Consider the following 17,861-nt stretch of genomic DNA (forward strand, 5'->3'; position numbering starts at 1 on the left):
AATAATAATAATAATAATAATAATTTATGGTTAATGGTAGAGTTTACCGAAGATAATTACTGATGGTTCAGACTTTTCACTTTAGTTCTTTAGCTTTAGATTTTAGTGTTTTAGGTTTACAATACATATTTTATATGTTTAGGGGTAAAAATATAAATATGATAAATTCTTAACGGGTTAACGGTTTGCCCAATAAGAAAATTATGTAATCCGCCCCCGCACCGATAAGCCGTTAACTACAAAATTTTAATCCATTCCCCAACCGCTAATCCGATAGCCCACTACTAATAAGCCAATAAGCCAATTTTACGGTTGGGTTATCGGTGGCGGTTCGGTTTTGAACAGCCCTACCTTTGGTCGCGTTCGCGAAGGGTTAATTTCTGCTCTGGCGGCCTAACTTGTAACGTCCATAACTCTCTACTCCGATGTTCTATCGACGAACGGTTTATTGTGTTGGAAACTAGACTTCATGAACTTCAATTTAGGCTTTTGCTTTGCTCCAAAACTCCTCATATACTAAAATATATTCTTTCTCCAAGTTGGACCAAAATTGCCCCTCATATTTTCTCCAAAATCCAACAAACTTAATTTCCTTGATTCACTTGCCCTGCAATCCTTCCGCAGCTTATTATATGAACTTAAACCCTCATAACCATAAGCGCATATAATCTCATATATCCTAGAAGGTACTCCAGTATCCACAATTACACAGCTAACACCTAACAAATCTTAGCGTACAAAACTACGAGGGGTAATAGGCATAAAATGAACTAAAACGACACTTATTTTGAAATGGAAGGAATACTATTTTTTGTCTTGAATTCCTAAATATTTATTGATGGAGGGCCCCTGCGAGATTAAGAAGAACCGTCGAAGTTACGTTGTCGTCAGTTAATGCGTCTTGCTATTAATGCTTACCCGTTTTCTGGGTAACCTTGTCTCGTTCATTAACTATATCAAATATATTTTGGAGATTCTTTGTGTTTGTGGATGTTTATAATTCCAGACTGAAAACTTATACATAAAACATATTCAGGTTATTTGTTTAGTTTACTTTAACGAAGAAAATGAAATCTACCAAACATAAAGTGGAGTGAAATCGGATAACTGCATTGAGAACTGTGATAAATGGATTATAGGTCGTGGGTTAATGAAGTGAAATGAAGTAATTAAATTTAGAATTGGGTTAAACGGTTCACTAGGTATGAGTTTATGAAGTAAAATCGGGAAATTAAATTAAGAATTGGGAGAATCTGTTAGGTTTTGGGTTTAATTTTGAAAACTTTGTTAACGTCCGGGTATATTTGACCCTAGTCCCTAAAAATGTACCTTACTCTAAAACACCATCCTACTGAAACTGTAAAAAAAGTGCACAACTAAAATCCAATTCTCTTCATATTCTTCTTATACTTATTATTGACTACCAAGGCTAGTGAGTCGATTGTCAAATTTGATACGGGTTGAAGTGGTCCATCAAGTTCTGTAGTCTTAAATAGTCAAAATGGAGACTTAACTCATTTCTTTATTTCTAAGTTTCTGTGGGAGGTGTCATCAAATCAAAACGTCTAAATTAAAATCACACCAAATTATAAGCTTAGTTCGACTTACTATATTTTCTGTCTCAATTTTAGTTATTCTATCTTTTTAAAACTTATTAAAAATAATACTCCGTTTCTTTCTAAATCTGAAAATAATCATGATATATTTAAGATCATAAATTTAAAAAAATTAGTATACAATCAAATAAATACATATAAAATAATTGGAACGAATGCAATCATCTAGTTAAGTACCAGTACTAAGGGAAAAAAGAAAAAGAAAATTCTTCTGCTATCGGCAATTGAAGTATCTTTTCTTTTCGTGGGGGTTCTTAGCTGTAGTGTCTTGTTACCCCCTCCTGTGTTTGGTCCGCTTTACTTTGTTGTTTTTACTAGAAATAAATGGTTCAAAATAATTATCATTTTATAAAATCAAGATATAATTAATCATTAGTTTATATCTTTATCCTTACTCAATAAAATGTGATAAGAGATTAATATGGTGAAAAAGAAAATTGTATTAATTGAGACCAAAGAATAAATAAGAATAATTTAACTCAATTACTCATTTAGTTGATGTTTTCTCAAAGAAACGTATAAAAAGACAAGTAAAACTGATGGAGTAATAGAAAACAGTACAATATCTTCAACTTTGTCGCTATTTTCCACAAGCGTAGCCACAATATAGTTGTGTCATAAATTTTCGAAAACTTGTCGTTTATACTCCGTCTTCATACACTAGCATCCTACATCATCCTAAAGCAGGGTGAAATATACCTCAAAGGAGTCGCACACTTAATCCATAAAAGCAAAGGATTGATCAATCGCCACGTGGATTAATCTGTTGGGCAACATTTAATGCTTGCAAAACACTTGAATGCAACAGCAAAGCAAAATTAGTGAGAGAAAGGACACATGCTGCATGTGTAAGGGGTTAATACTATTTAAAATTGAATTGGGGAAGAAGAGTCTTGTTAGAGTAAAATTGAAGCAATGAATGGAGTTCATGAAGATATGTTAGGTGAAGTGAGAACAACATTCAGGAGTGGAAGAACAAGAGGTGTTGCATGGAGAAAAGCACAACTTCAAGCCCTTCTTAAGCTCCTTACTGAAAAAGAAGATGAGATCTTTGAAGCACTTAAACAAGATGTTGGAAAACACCCTGTTGAAGCTTATCGTGATGAAGTGGGTACCTGGTTTCTCTCTCTCTCTCTCTTTTTTTTTTTTTTTTTTTTTTTTTTTTTTTCCTTTTCAACTGATTTATGCACCTGGTGCTTTAGTTCATGAGCTCATAACCATATTAGTAATGCAAATTTTTGCTTCACTGAAGTTAACATCTGTATGATCCACTGTTTCCTGAAACGGGAAGTTGTATTTGTTGGATGTTATATGTGGATGCTAAAAATCCAACAACCACGAAGAAACAGGAACACTAGCAGCTCGAATAGAAAGTTGATCTGAAAAAAGATAGATAACGTAGAGGATGAAAGCTGGAAGGATCTTAGTGATGATCGTTTTTTAAGCTTCCAAACAAGTTGAGCCTGGAGGCGTTGATAAAAGTGGCAGCAAGAGCTGAGCTAAGAGAAAAAGTGTAAGTGAGTGGTAGAGTTCAGTATAGGTGTAGCTGGGTAAGAATCTGATGAGTCCAGATGTTGGCGGAGTGCCCCTTTGTTAGAGGAGTCGGAGGGTCTAATAGCTAGCTAGCTAGGGTTTAAAAAGGGTCCCTGATCAGTAGGAAATGACGTCTTGATTTGTGGGGGATGGTTGCAAGAATCTCAAAATCCATTGAGAAATGTGGAGCAGTAACGGCTGTGTTGGAGTTAATCAAAAGTGGAAGATGTGGAGCAGACAAGTTTAATTAGGCGGGAAGTGCCTGATAAATGGAAGACACGCAGGTCAGGCATCCCTGGACTTTGTCTGTCTTCCGATTTGCACATGTTGAGCTGGCTCATCCCACCTCAGGAGTAGGACAAACATTTACCACTACAGCAGTCAACCTATCATGCCAGAGAAATGACATACACTTGAAATTCATATGTGATCAAAGAGAATTAAACAATAAAAATTGGTATATTTAGGGATTCATCGCATGACTAAAGTTTTGTTTTCCACTCATTTCAGGTTGGTGTGGCGAGGAAATCAGCTACCCTTGCTTTGCGCTGTTTTGAGAAGTGGATGGCCCCTCAAAAGGTTTGTAATTCAGCCCCTCTTCTGTTTCCCCCCTGCTAAACAAATAAAATTATCCTTAACTGTTAGATCAGTTTTTGACAAACATCTTTGATGAAATTGTCCTTAATGGAGTAACAGGTTCCTAATGTTGGCTGTAACAACTCCTCTTCCTTTCTGTCTTGAATAAGTATGTTAGCTGTTGTAGAAACAGTATGGACCTTTTTACAACCGCCCTTGCGTAGATTACTAAATATTATCTTAGTGGAGAATAGTCTAAGTGGTTTTGCTGTTCAAAACAATCTACAGATACAAGCAGGCCGAAACACTTCGAAAAGTACGAAAAAGACCTCGCACGAAACAGATATACAATTGTTCTGTTGTGTTACACTGTTACTAATTAGTCTGTGAAGTAGTAGCAACAGGAGCTGCATCACATAGTCCAAAAAAGTGTTGCAATAACATACTAGTATAATGAACAATCTGCAGTTTCAAATGAATTGTGAACAAACAATCAATCCAGAAGTAACAATGAAGTAATCCTTGTGATGCTATGATCTTGTTGAGACATGAGACATCAAAGTGCTTTTACTGCAGGATGCTATTACTCTTTGTGCGTGGAAGCTGTCAATTATCTCTTATGTTTACTTGCTTCTTGGTCACTAACCAGCAAGTGAATGTTAAGATTGTTCTTTTATCCATGTTGCTGAGTCATTTGGAAACTATTTGTATTATCTATAATCTATAAACTAAGATGTTGAGCAGACACTGATGATATTATATGAGCAGGGCCGAATACCATTAGTTTTCTTTCCTGCAAGAGGGGCAGTAGTATCAGAGCCACTGGGAGTGGTGCTCATATTTGCATCCTGGAATTTTCCCATCTGTGAGTAAAATCTTTTTGACTACTACTGTAACTATCCTTTTTTTTTTTTTTTGCTTGACGCGGAGAAACATTTGCCATTGTACAATCAAACAAATTCCTTGAACTCTGTATCAATATGACTTAGTCAGGAACCAAAATAATATGGATTTTATACTCTTCCATTATTCAATTGACATCTAATATGGTCTGTTAGCTGGTTTTCTACAACCGTTGCCTTGTATTTATTAGTCTATTATTTTATCTGCAGCCCTGGCTTTAGATCCGATGATTGGAGCAATTTCTGCTGGAAACGCAGTTGTCCTCAAACCTTCAGAACTAGCACCAAAATGCTCCTCTTTTCTAGCCAATACAATACCTCTTTACATGGATCCAGAAGCTATTAGAGTTGTTGAAGGGGGAAAAGTCGTAGCAGAACAACTATTGCAGCTCAAATGGGATAAGATATTTTTTACAGGTATAGCCTTAGCCATCTAATTTCCTGTGATCTTTCTCATGTTTGGGAGGAACGTTTTGCAGAAGGACATTCAGCATTTAAGAATAATTAAGAAGTGACCTAGAAGAAAGATTTGTTAGTTATTAAGTGTTGATAATGTAATTATGGCTTCTTGTTTTGCAGGTAGTCCACAAGTTGGGCGCATTATAATGTCAGCAGCTGCGAAGCACTTAACACCTGTAACCCTAGAGCTGGGTGGAAAATGTCCTGCCATCTTTGACACACTATCTAATTCCTCTGATTTACAGGTTCCCAATGGTTAAATATCCCTAAAGTACTAATGGTTACTTCATGTTCATCTAAAGAGAAAGTTAGGCTACAAATTTTTAGGGATCAAAGCATCTCCCATACGGGACAACTTTTTTTGTTGCAAATGAAAGAAACTGACATAAATTTTGGAGTACAATTGGATATTTTTGTGATAGGTCATTGCACCAAAATTTTGGGTTGCGTTATGGTGGGAAGTAGAGTGTATAATTTGTTCATACTGTAGTCATATTTTGCTCACAGTATAAGGTTGGTTTTAAGGTGGCTGTCAAGAGGATAGCAGGTGGAAAGTGGGGAACATGCAATGGACAAGCATGCATAGGAATCGACTATGTGCTCGTGGAAAGACAATTTGCTTCAGTTCTGGTATTAATGGCAGCATGAGCTGTTGTATTTATCTGTCCTTCCTTTCTCTTTCTCATTAAAAGTTTTATATGTTATTGTCTTTTTGAGGCAGATGGTGTAGCTACCTGTTTATTATTGTAGTTTCTCGTTTTCCAGATCGAACTATTGAAGAAGTTCACCAAGAAATTTTATGGTGAAAACCTGAAAACTTTGGAAAATCTCTCCAGAATCGTGAACAAGCACCACTTTGATAGAGTACACAATCTTCTCAAAGATCCAAAAGTTGCAGCATCCGTTGTTTATGGAGGCTCAGTAGATGAGGAAAACATGTAACCCTCTGTAGTCTGTATCCCCTTCTACTATTGTTCACATACACTGTTCCTCATTTTACTTGATGAATTTTTCAGGGTTATTGAGCCAACAATATTGTTGAATCCGCCTCTTGACACTGATATCATGACTGAAGAAATATTTGGCCCATTGCTTCCAATCATCACAGTAAGCCCGAACAGATTCTCAAGCAATACTGTTCTATGTATTACTTAATGAAATGTTAATCTCTGCTTTCAACTAGAGTAAAAGGACTTTACTCTCGATTCACTTTATAAAAGATCTCTTCAAGAGAATGTCTGACTGGAAAGTGGTTTTTTTAACAGCTGAATAATATTGAAGAAAGCATTCAGTTCATAAACTCGAGGGAAAAACCTCTTGCAATATATGCATTTACCAAGAATGATTCGTTGAAGGAGAAGATCTTGCAGGAAACATCTTCCGGAAGTCTGACTTTCAATGATGCTGTAATTCAGGTATGAGGCTTCGCCTCCTCTTCCAATTGTATCCTCACCCCCTCAGTTAAATATATGTAGAAATGGAGATGTTTGATTTACTTGTCATAATATTGCAATTTCAGTTTATATGTGACACATTACCATTCGGAGGTGTTGGTCAGAGTGGTTTAGGACGTTACCATGGGAAGTTCTCTTTTGACACGTTCAGTCATGAAAAAGCAGTTCTACATAGGAGCTTCTTAATTGAGTTGGAACCAAGGTATCCTCCATGGAATAATTTCAAGATGGAGTTTGTCAGATTGGCTTACAACTATGACTACATTGGTCTTGTACTGCTCTTGCTGGGGTTGAGAGGAATATTCAGAACAAATCGAAGGCAGTAGAAGATGAACTCTTCTCAGTCAAATAAGGGTAAATCCATCAAACAAAAGTGCCTTACCGATCACCAAGAAAGCTAAATGTTGTCACTCCCTTGCTCCTGTGGGAAGTTTTGGGTGTGAAACTAATTTAGAATCGTCATTTCTATCCAGAAATCCACTGAAGTAGTTTTATTTGTCTCTCTACTTGCCTATCAAGTATATTATTATAAACAAAATAAAAGAAATATGTTTGATAATAGACTGCTAGCGGGGATTTGGAATTAGGATTTTGTTCAATTCTAATAGAAGAATAGACAAAGTAATACAGTAAGTTAAAGCGAAGTTGCCACTTACCTGCACGTTTTGAATTAACATACTTGCCTAACCTAAATTACAAGTCCAACTTAAACATGAAAAGATGAGGAGGCATCAATATTACGTGGTGGTTTCGAGAAGAGGTGACAATTTAAAATGTAATGGCTAGTTTTGATCCCACACGCTTCCTGATTACTGCTGTTTAAGTAAGCATTCTTATTCCGCTATAAACTACTATGTAAAAAGACAATATGATGTTATTCTTATAGAGCTTTCCTTATTCTTTTTCACTCTTGTAAGGTTTGCAGTACAGGTTTTGTTCTCATTGTCTCTTGACAATCTAATGAACACACCTCAATATTTCAAGGACATGACAATCCGTGTTTTTTAATCATAAATACGTAAAGATCCCCCAAATAGTTTGCTTTTACCCATGACAATCTTTAACTATGCGGGAGCTCGTTTATCCCTGTTTTTGTCCTAACGGCATCATTGACAATCTTTTTTTAATAAGATTATCATTTTCATCACGGATAGTCTTAAAGCGACGACTACTTCTTTAATGTTAAGGACATAGTTGGTGTTGGGCTTAACGGTTCAAAAATACTCTTAACATGATATGATATTGTCCGCTTTGAGTCAAACCCGCATGATTTTCCCCAAAAAACCTCACACTTATACGTAGCTCCTTTTCCTTTTCATCTACCAATGTGGTACTTTATTCGCACACCTAACAGTTGGAAACATCTGTCAGTTTTTGTCTTAAACTCTTAAGGTGATATTTACTTTGGGATAATTTTTTTTGCTAAAATGACACTAATTTTTGGACGGAAGGGGTATCAGATTCTTCTGTTGAAACAAAAATAAACATGTTTACTGCAATTTGGCTCAGAGAATAATGTTGTCAACTTGAGCACATATGTTTGTAGGCGAATAGAGACGTCGCAGCCAGATGTCTGAATTTAAAAATTGGACCAAAAATAAAATAAAAAATCAAACTACACATTAGTCAACACGTAATTCTCAAAAGGTGCACGGTGATTGGTTATATGAGGAATGGCCCTTTTTGGCCTCTCCTTGTCCAAAACGACACCTTTGATAACCAATCTTCCTCATCAGCCATCGGAAAATGTCCAACGCGCCTCTACATTTCTCATGCCTATAACAGATCTCACTCTTAGGCGAATCTCGACCGTCAATTTGATCCGATTCAATCACCCTAAATCTCTATCTGGCCCTAATTTCGCTGCACTTAAAACCCCGATGGCCGATAAAGAAAATAACAAAAGCACCATAGAGTCAACGATGGATAACAAGAGCACCGTAGAGTCAACAACGAATAACAAAACGGAAACGGAGAAGAATCAGGAGAAATCAACGGTTGCGATTCCACCACCGCCGGAAAAGCCGTTGCCAGGGGATTGTTGTGGGAGTGGATGTGTTAGATGCGTGTGGGACATGTATTATGAAGAACTTGAGGAATACAATCAGCTTTACAAGAGTAATCCAGATGTTAAGCTTTCTTAGATTTGTTTGGGGAATATATATTCATCTCGGTTCATATGAATTGTTGTTTGCTGTATTCATTAAATTGTTTATTTACAAGCAGGGGAGATGTTGTAGACGAAGTGAGAACTTTGTAAACTTCACCTTTGTACTCTTGACCAAGTTGTTCTTTTTCTACTCTAATTTCCTGAATTTATGGCATTGTTTGAAAACTAGTTTTGGCAAATACCTGTAAGCAAAGATGTGAAAGCAACTCGAAATTATAATAGTCTTGAAATTTACAGATTAGAATTTGATGTAGTATATCAAAAGCCAAGGCAAAGATTAAGTGTAAAAGATCGTGTATGCTACGATTAAGTCACATTATCAATGCATTTAACCTGCTGAAATTACAAAGTACATTAAAGTTTTGTGTATTGTGATCTTCACTTCACGGTTCCCATTTACTCTGCGCGTTAGCTTCTATTACTATATATCAATATCATTGCTTAAAGTCATATTAACTCCTATTCATTTTAAACATTCTTGGAATTCTCCCAAAGCTAATACACCTAAGAGATTTTGTTTCGAAAATTGCACATATTATTAGTCAAAGATTCTTATTAGTCACATTTGGGGGTCTCATTGTTCAGTACCACTACTACTTGCATTTATTTACTTTTTCCTGGATGAGTTTCACGCTACTTTTCTAACACGGGACCCTCTTCTTTAGTTTGTTCTTTTTCATAGTGCACATTTTATTGCAAAAAATGCAGTACTTTATCATTATTCATTACATATTCAAACAATTTAATGCTTTGTCGCGAATTATACACAACGTGATAAGTGCGGTGTGTACTAAATAGTAATTTACTACTTTCGAGAAAGAGTCACTAATACTAGATACCAAAACTTGTACAGAATTCGAAAAAAATAACAAAAATTAAATATAAAAAATAATGTTGTTCCAAAGAATCGAACCTAGAACGCTAGAAATAATTTTAGACATTCTGAAGGATTTGAATTAGCCTTTTACATTTGTTCAAAATATTTAAAAATTAATATATGTATATAAAAATTACCTCATATATACAATATAATTTTTTATGTAGATCCCACCCTCTAAATGTACTGAATGGGCTCATTCATCGAAAGGTACAATCACTATAAAGTAAAGAAATAAATTGGTGAGTTGCGTAAATCGTAAAATGTGGAAGTTGTAGGTCCAAAAAAGCCCAAAAGCTAATCTTCCGTCATTGTCGGGTTTCCGGTCTTTACAGTAGTCAACTCCTCCGTCATGATCCAAATGAACCCGGCGGTTCATTTAACCAAAATAGAAAACCGGTGCTTCAGACAATATCACAATCTTCCCACTAAACCCGGTTTGCCGTTCCCCACTCCCAAAATACAACAGTTTTGCAACCGCCTGGAAAAAACTGTCTTTTTGTCGAAAACTCATAAACCCCATTTCCTCTCATTTTTGTCCAAAACTCAACAGTTTTTTGAGGGGTCAACTGTTGGTGAAATAGAAAAAGAGAAAATGGCGGTTAATGGTTGCTTCAAGCGTAATCTTCTTGTGATGCTTACTGTGTTTGGAGTAATGGCGATAGTGAAAGGTCCAGTTGAAGCCCTAGCTTCTAGCTCTCCTTCTGCTTTTGTCCAAAATGTAATCTACTCTAACAAGATCGCCATCTTTTCCAAATCTTATTGCCCGTAAGTATCTCTCTGTTTGATTAAAACTGAGGATTGATTAGAAAATTGTTTCTAGGGTTTCTATTCTACTTTGCTTGTTAACTGGATTGATCTGCTCTCTGTTTTATCTTCTTTCATGTTAATTGTTAAAAGCATCACTGAGAAATTTCTGAAGAATAGCTGTGATCACAGATAGACCTGATTTTACTACGTTTAGACTTTGGCCGATTTATTAGTCACTTACATGGGATTAGCTCTTTGTAAGTTGTTAGTTATTTACTGGAACTCTTATGAGGATTGACACCATTCGGTTGCATTTGAATTCGCTGTGGCTTGCTTCTTGATTGATTTTCACTTGAGGGTGACTGATAACATTGGTTTCATCTTGGTTTTAAGTAGGAGGTAATCTGTATATTTCTATTTTTTGCTTATAGAGGGTGACTGATAACATTGCTTTCTTTATTCAATTGTTCAATTCCATATTGTTTCCGCCATCATTTGTTATATTACATAAAGTGTTTGTAGCTGTTGACAAATTTTCTAGACATCTAGTGCCTTTTATTCCTCTTCCATATTGAAATTTGAAAATAATTGCTATGCATATATGAAGAGCACACTACACACGTATAAGTTTACTTTTACATCATTGCCATCTTCCTTTGATTGTAGTTATGAGCTCTAAAGGGTCTTAAACCAGACCTTTCATTTTGGCAAAGAAGGAAGCTAGTGAGAGACGGACCGATTTAATAGCTGAGCATGTGATTTATGATGTTCTCTGTGCTGCTTGGAGTAAACATTATATAAGGTTAAGATATAATGTAGATAATGGATTTGAGGCATCATAGGCTGTAGTGGTGCTCTGTATCCCATCACATTTTGAGGCTATGCCTTCTTTTATTTGATTCTCTGCTGGATAACACATTTATCTTGACCATAAAAAGAAAGAAGAATCATAAAGTACCTTGTGTCTGAGAATTGAAATAGCTTTCTAAGTGTTTTTAATGTTTTGAAGGTTGTTCCTTCTCATTCTATTGGTTTAATTTGTGTTATCTTTCGAAATAGGTACTGCAAGCGTGCCAAACGAATCTTCAATGAACTTCAAGAACAACCATTTGTGGTGGAGCTTGATCTTCGAGGTAATTTGTCAATACCCCTCCCCTGAAAACTGTCAAAAGAAATGAAAATAAAGTAAAATACTTGAAAACTATTCATGGAAGAAAACACAGTTTTCATTGACTATTCATTGCCTATTTGTGCTTCCTCCTCCTAAGAACTTTAATTAGTCTAGATTGATTGTCACATCTTGTGATGGAAATTTATGGATTTGTTTCAAACGTACGATATATCTGTTCAGATGATGGCGGTCGTATTCAAGATGTCCTTCTAGATCTGGTGGGCCGCAGCACAGTCCCACAAGTGTTTGTGAATGGGAAGCATATTGGTGGTTCAGATGGTAGGCTTTGTGATTGCAGTTGTCCGGTTCCTGCTCTCCTGACCTGATATTTATCAGCTTGTAACATTTGATTCTTCTTGTTTTTGATTGTTTTCATTTGTTTGTTGGCTTCTTATTAGATCTCCAAAATGCTGTCAAAAGTGGGCATTTGCAAAATCTTCTTAAGAAAGAGTAAAGTACTAAAAGCCGAGAGATTCAAGCTTTCTGAAGTCCTGAAGCTGCAATGTATTCTTGGAGAGCTCAGTTAAGTTCAGTAGGTCCAAATCTAAGCTAGAAATTTGTATGTTGATATGCTGTTCGTTTTGTTTCTTATGCTGAATTTGTGGTATTTGGACAAAAGACAAGGGATTTGAACTTAATTCCAGAGCTTATGTCCTTCACTGTCTATAACTTTCAGCATGCAGTGCTAGTAGGTTGTTTACAAATGAACAAAAGTAAAACGGAATGGGATAACACATAACCGTGGAACTAGAGAAATTGTCTAATACAGATTTTGCTCCTGTTCCAATTATGTCGTTCAAATTTCAAAATTTGGTATGCAATTTTATGGCCATCTAGGTTCTAGAACCAGTGGATAATCTTCTGAGCAAATGGCATGATGAAAAACTTGAAGATCCAAATTGTGTATAGAGACATAAGAACGACGAGATGCCATGATTGGCACATAACGAGACCTGTTAACTCAAAAGTCTTTTAATTCATCTAGAGAATACCCAGTGGGCCTAATTAGTTAAATTTGATAAGTACCGCTAAGTGCCATTTTTCATGAGCTCTGCTGATCCATTCACATTTCAATAGAATGATTTGGTGAGGGTAGATTAAGTGCTATGATCCATTGAAGGTGTCATGCCAAGTCAACTCAAATTTGTCTGACTTCTAATTTACCTTTGTCAAAGGTAACTCAATGCTGTCTGATTTTGAATCTATCCTTGTTAAAGAAATTTTTTGTTCCGTCTGACTTTTAATCTATCTTTGTCAAAGCAACGCATGACAAACTATTAAACCAATCTTATAGCTGGCCAACTGAATTGGTTGAGGAAACCTATCTTCTACTAGAAACACCATGTTTGTCCGATTTGGATGCGTTAAGCATGCTGTTAGCATTATCAAACGCTCTGTGGGATTAATAGTTGCATTATTTATAAATTTTTTTATGGAACTGTCTCTTAGTTAAAAGCATAGCTTTTATCCATGCGCTTCAAATTGTTACCTTTCTCAAAAAACAAAAAAACATTCGCTTCAAATTCACTCTGAGTTCGCTCCAAAAGACGTAGGCATCAAAACTCAGCGATCAAGCACTCACTCCAAAAAGCAGTTTGTTCTCTTTGTTGTCCTTTTGATGGTAGTTGTCTTGGACAAAAATGAAGTTGGTGAGTCGAAAACAATACAAACAATCCGCACAGAAAAAAGGAAAAGTGACAAAGAAGAGAAGAGAAAAATGATAAGGGTTAGGATTCATGTTTGAAGAAGAGATTCAAAGATAGGGAACTTCAGTTCTTTGTCACTGTAATTATGTATTTGTATGCTAAGTGTAAACATTAACCTTGTAATTAATCAATAACAGCAGCTACGGCATTTGCCCTGCAGCACTTTGCCTTCTTTATCTATCAAACTATAAATAAACAACTAAAAAAAATAGAAATGAAAAATAAATAACAAAAGCTACGGCAGCAGCTGTTTGCCTGCTCGCAGCAGTATATGAAGACCTTTAGGCTACAAAACAGGAATTGCTTGTTGTGATTGCTACAGAGTACGAACTGCGAACCACAGATTTAAATGATTTGATACTCTCCTGACTCTAGTCAGGTGGGTGCAGCAGAAGCGTTTGGCCGCCAAAATGTCTTCTCTGCACTTAGTATTCCAACTTGGTTCTGGGAGATGGTCTTCCGGATTTCCCAATGCAGAGACTTGAGTAAGTTTTCTACTTCCTTGGTTGTGGCAGAGTCGTCACGGACAATCAATTTACCTCCTGGTCTAACTATTCTGTCAACCTCTGCCATTACAGCAACAATTTTGCACCTACAAAATGCCACATGAAAGTCATTAGTCCACTGTAGAAGAGGACTATGGTTCTACTCCATTAACTACTATTACCTCTTCTTCAACTGGGAGAAAAGATGATCAGCATGTAGAAGATCGTATGTCCTTGGGTATGTACTAAATGATTCACACCAATCATGATAAATTCCAAAAAGACCACGCTCATATATTATTGGAAGTGTATCTGGAGCATTGACATTCACCACATTCAACACCCACATTTTCAGATCTCTAAGTGCCGCAGCAAACCTGTTATAATTATAGGAGCCTTTTATCGGTACTCTTTTTCGTGCATATTGGACAAAAGTAAGAAGAAAGAAGTCAGTTACCCTCCATACACTGCTCTCATGTCCATGGCGTTTCTCACATTTGACCAGCTAATTCCCAATCCGTTCATATACACCTTGCTTACCAAACGTTTCCAATGTTCTAAATCTGCTGCAAAGTCATCTGGCGCTGGTTTTCCATAAATTCCAACTTGTGATTTGTTTAGCCAGTAAGGAGGCGTCTTCAGTCGCTCCGGCCACTCTACAGGCCACCTATATCCTCTTTCCTTTTCTTTACTTGGCACCTTATGCATACATGAATGGAAGGGGACATACCTGAAACATGTGTAATCCAATCTCATTAAAAGTTGGTAAGCATTTCTCATATATATGGAAATTACAGTCTAATTCTTCGTAGATATCATAAATAGTATTGGCAGGGAGATTTCACCGAATAAACAAAATTTTGTAGGAAGAAAATTTCTTAGTCTATTGTTACAGTGAGCTTACCAGGCAGCATTAGGATCATCTTCTGGTTTACACATTGGAGGTTTGTTTTGTTTTCTTTGATCGTAGCATTCATTTGTGTCTGGTTTGTGGTAGATGGCAACACCAACAGAGTTTAGTTTGTCCTTCTTTATGGTTACAAGCTCCCAGCACATGGCCACCGTCAAGCTAGACATTTCTGGTAATAGAGAGCCGAAGAAGGGGAAAGAAAAAATAAACGCGTCAATTTAACTCTCTAATAGCATTAAGGGAAAGAGATGATTAGGATTTTACCCTTCCATATCTCGACATCTTCTTCAAGAGTTTGGTAGACAGGAGTTGCAGACCAGGCAAAGTAACCTCCGGGGCGAAGGACACGATTCAATTCCAGGAGAAGAGCACCACCTTCATTGCAAATTTAAACTTTATTAAGGAATTCATATGCGCAACTCAAAGGCAAAGTCCAAATGGGACTTGACTGTTCAAATAGCTCTAAATAATAATATTGTGTAGGAAACACCTTCCTCATGCCAAGGGACTCTGCAGCGTGCACAATGCACAAGGTCAAAAACTCCACTTGGAAATGGCAACCTCTGAGTACCCATCACGGCAGATATTGCAGGTATTCCCCTTTCCAGTGCGAATTGAACTTGTGCCTCATGTTCATCTTTAGGTGCGAAAGACATTGCAAGAACGTCTCTCTCGAAAAGATAACCACCAAAACTAGCTACTCCACAGCCAACATCTAACACTACTCTAGTGCGCTTTCCCCATGCTATATCCGGAACTGCCTACAACCGCCAGTTGATTGACATAAATTACAGCATCAATGAAATGTCAAATTTAGTATCTTCTAGGAGTAGTAATTAGTTTTAAAATGTTCTTTTACTTTTTTGGTTGATCATCCTATGATGTTGTGTAGTAGAGGCCATAGCGAACATCTTTAGTCACTATCCTGATATTAGTGTTTCATCATAGCTGTATTGTTGTTTTTGTAGTCCTTGGTGATGGATAACATACCTCTTGTACAAAATCAAGGTAATGCAATGCTCCATGGATAAACTGAGTACCTCCACCTGGGAAAGTTAGGAATTCACCAGAAACCTTCACCCAGTTTTGGTGGCCCTTCACCTCTGCTAACAATGTATGAGGCACATTATGGTACCATATCTGGATAAAAGGCAGAAATACTCAAAAGATTAACATTTTCCTGGTCCATATTAAGTAAAAAAGTAGTAGTTAAAATAGACAACTAACTACCTTATCTCTGCTTTTGGGCCACTCAATTGGCCTCTTGTATCCCTGAGGCAAGGAGACTAGACAGGTAGGAGGTTCCTGAGGACAATGTCTTTCACGATGTTCATAATGCTTTGTGGTTTTTAGCTTCTTTATTGCTTCTTCATTGTCTAAACATGGTATGTAGTCTGCACCAGCTTCCGCCTTGCACAGCTGCCAATTCTGTTCCGGAACGCTGCTGTCTTGATTATTTGTTCCGACTGTTCGTCTTTCTTTCTGGTTCACTGACTGATCGGCTTGTGTCGACCAGGCCTTCTTTGATTCTTTAGACTCTTTTGGTACAATGATTTCTGTCTTGTGATTTTCATTCTTCGGAACAGGTAGGTTATTAGTTAAGTTTACGGGAGCCTTATGATCATTTTGAACCTTAACATCTTCTTTTAATATATTAGGTGCTTCGTCATGTTTGATTTGATCTTTACTCGTTACCCCTTGAGTATGTTCTTCTAATTGTTTCTGTTGCTGTTGCATTTGGTCATCTTCCTGTTGTTGATGCTGCTCAAGTCGTTTTTGTTGCTCGTGATCTGACAATATGTTCTTGGCGTTATCTGTTGAAACTCCATGGGCATCATTTCCTGAATCCAAAGAGACATCCTCTTCAGCCTTTTCTTTTCCGGTTGTTGCCTTTCCGACTCCTGCAGTTATTTGCTCAGCTTCTTGCCTGTGAGTGATGGAACTTTCCTCGGAAGTTTGTGTCTCCAATTGTTTCTGCTTCTCTTGCTCTTCAATTGATTCGGTTCCACGCAATCCCTGAGAGTTCTCTGCCACAGCTAGATTTCCATTTTTCTTCTCATCCTCCGGTTTTCCATTTTCACTATTCCCATTGAAACTATCTCCACCTCCAGAATCCTTTGTAATATCTGTTGAGACATCTGTTTGGAGCTTGTCAATTTCGTTAGTATCCTGAGGCCGGTTAGCATCACCAGTTTTAAGGGCATCATCAGGAAGGTCTCCTTGTGTGTCTTTGAAAACAGGAGGTGTTTTAGCACTATTAGAAATGGTCTTGTGGGCATTCATAATGGTGGAAGCAAAAGAAGAAGATGCAGAAGAGGTAGAATCGGTCGACGTTCGAGTGGTGGATTTGGGAGGAACAACAGAGGTGGAGGTGAGAAGCCATACTCCCAACACACATAATGAAACAAAGATGATAGTAGTAATAGTTGATGAGTACGAAGAAGAGGATGGTCTTCTGCCCAAACGAGCTCTTGTTGTTGGCATTTTTTTTTTTGGTTTATTTGGATTACATTCAATTGTTGTGGCTTTAGCTCCTTTGGTTATGCCCCTTTGGTTATGCAATAATAGACTTTATGTTGAGGTTGGTTAAAAGAAATGAAAGCAAGAAGTGGGAAATGAGATGAGAGGATTCAGTTTGTTTTGTGGAGGGAGATGAAAGCCATATAAAGAGAGAAATAGTCCAACTTGGATTATCATTGATCCAATAGAGTAGGGAAAGGAAACAACGTCTTACACTCATTTAATAACTTTTAACCAAAATAATGTATTTGTTAAGCAAATTAGCAGATCTAATTCAAATTTTTAAAGCAACCAAAATTATATTCTTCGGCGTTGGCAGCAGCAACGTGTTATACTCATTTACTGCTCCAACGACAAACAAAACTGTTTTGGTTACTTTTAAAAATTTGTATTAATTTTATTTAAAACTTATTATTTTGGTTAAGAATTCCTCATTAACTCCTTGGATAGGGGTGGGAGGAACTTTTTTAATTGAAAAATAAATAAATAAATAAATAAATAAATAAATAAGGAGACGTCTGTACTTAAGTTGTACTCAGAATGTTGACAGGTAAATGTGTACATACGTGGTTTGGTTCGATTTTTTTATTTACCAAACGAAGTCAATTATATAGGTTTGTTTAAATTCATAAATCAAATCAAATCAAGAAAATTCAGTTTTTTTAGGTCTCGATTTTTTCAGTTTGAAGTGGTTTTTTCAATTTCTCCTGCTAAGGTCTCAACACAAATCAA

General features: G+C 36.7%; 4 protein-coding genes across 4 annotated transcripts; 3 read left to right on the top strand and 1 right to left on the bottom strand.

Moving 5' to 3' along the window:
- The first annotated feature begins 2,227 nt into the window (after nucleotides 1-2,227).
- LOC132624824 (aldehyde dehydrogenase family 3 member F1-like) lies at nucleotides 2,228-7,195 on the top strand. The gene is made up of 10 exons (XM_060339548.1): nucleotides 2,228-2,723; nucleotides 3,660-3,728; nucleotides 4,494-4,590; nucleotides 4,838-5,044; nucleotides 5,207-5,331; nucleotides 5,612-5,716; nucleotides 5,852-6,024; nucleotides 6,103-6,193; nucleotides 6,352-6,501; nucleotides 6,606-7,195. The coding sequence occupies exons 1-10, from the start codon at nucleotides 2,532-2,534 to the stop codon at nucleotides 6,864-6,866; spliced, it is 1,470 nt and encodes a 489-aa protein (XP_060195531.1). The 5' UTR covers nucleotides 2,228-2,531; the 3' UTR covers nucleotides 6,867-7,195.
- A 951-nt stretch (nucleotides 7,196-8,146) lies between these two features.
- Nucleotides 8,147-8,840, top strand: LOC132624826 (uncharacterized). Its single transcript, XM_060339550.1, has one exon. The coding sequence runs from the start codon at nucleotides 8,214-8,216 to the stop codon at nucleotides 8,682-8,684; it is 471 nt and encodes a 156-aa protein (XP_060195533.1). The 5' UTR covers nucleotides 8,147-8,213; the 3' UTR covers nucleotides 8,685-8,840.
- A 976-nt stretch (nucleotides 8,841-9,816) lies between these two features.
- LOC132624825 (monothiol glutaredoxin-S6-like) lies at nucleotides 9,817-12,177 on the top strand. The gene is made up of 4 exons (XM_060339549.1): nucleotides 9,817-10,355; nucleotides 11,397-11,470; nucleotides 11,689-11,787; nucleotides 11,907-12,177. Exons 1-4 carry the CDS (start codon nucleotides 9,940-9,942, stop codon nucleotides 11,960-11,962), a joined length of 645 nt encoding a protein of 214 aa, XP_060195532.1. The 5' UTR covers nucleotides 9,817-9,939; the 3' UTR covers nucleotides 11,963-12,177.
- Nucleotides 12,178-13,219: 1,042 nt separating this feature from the next.
- Nucleotides 13,220-17,345, bottom strand: LOC132624823 (probable methyltransferase PMT27). Its single transcript, XM_060339547.1, is given in 8 exon segments — nucleotides 13,220-13,806; nucleotides 13,882-14,076; nucleotides 14,157-14,429; nucleotides 14,604-14,818; nucleotides 14,821-14,984; nucleotides 15,100-15,370; nucleotides 15,600-15,749; nucleotides 15,840-17,345. Coding segments are annotated over 8 exon segments (2,739 nt in total). The 5' UTR covers nucleotides 17,094-17,345; the 3' UTR covers nucleotides 13,220-13,589.
- Between the last annotated feature and the right edge of the window lie 516 nt (nucleotides 17,346-17,861).

This window comes from Lycium barbarum, chromosome 12 (genome assembly GCF_019175385.1).
Source record: "Lycium barbarum isolate Lr01 chromosome 12, ASM1917538v2, whole genome shotgun sequence".
NCBI lineage: Eukaryota > Viridiplantae > Streptophyta > Magnoliopsida > Solanales > Solanaceae > Lycium > Lycium barbarum.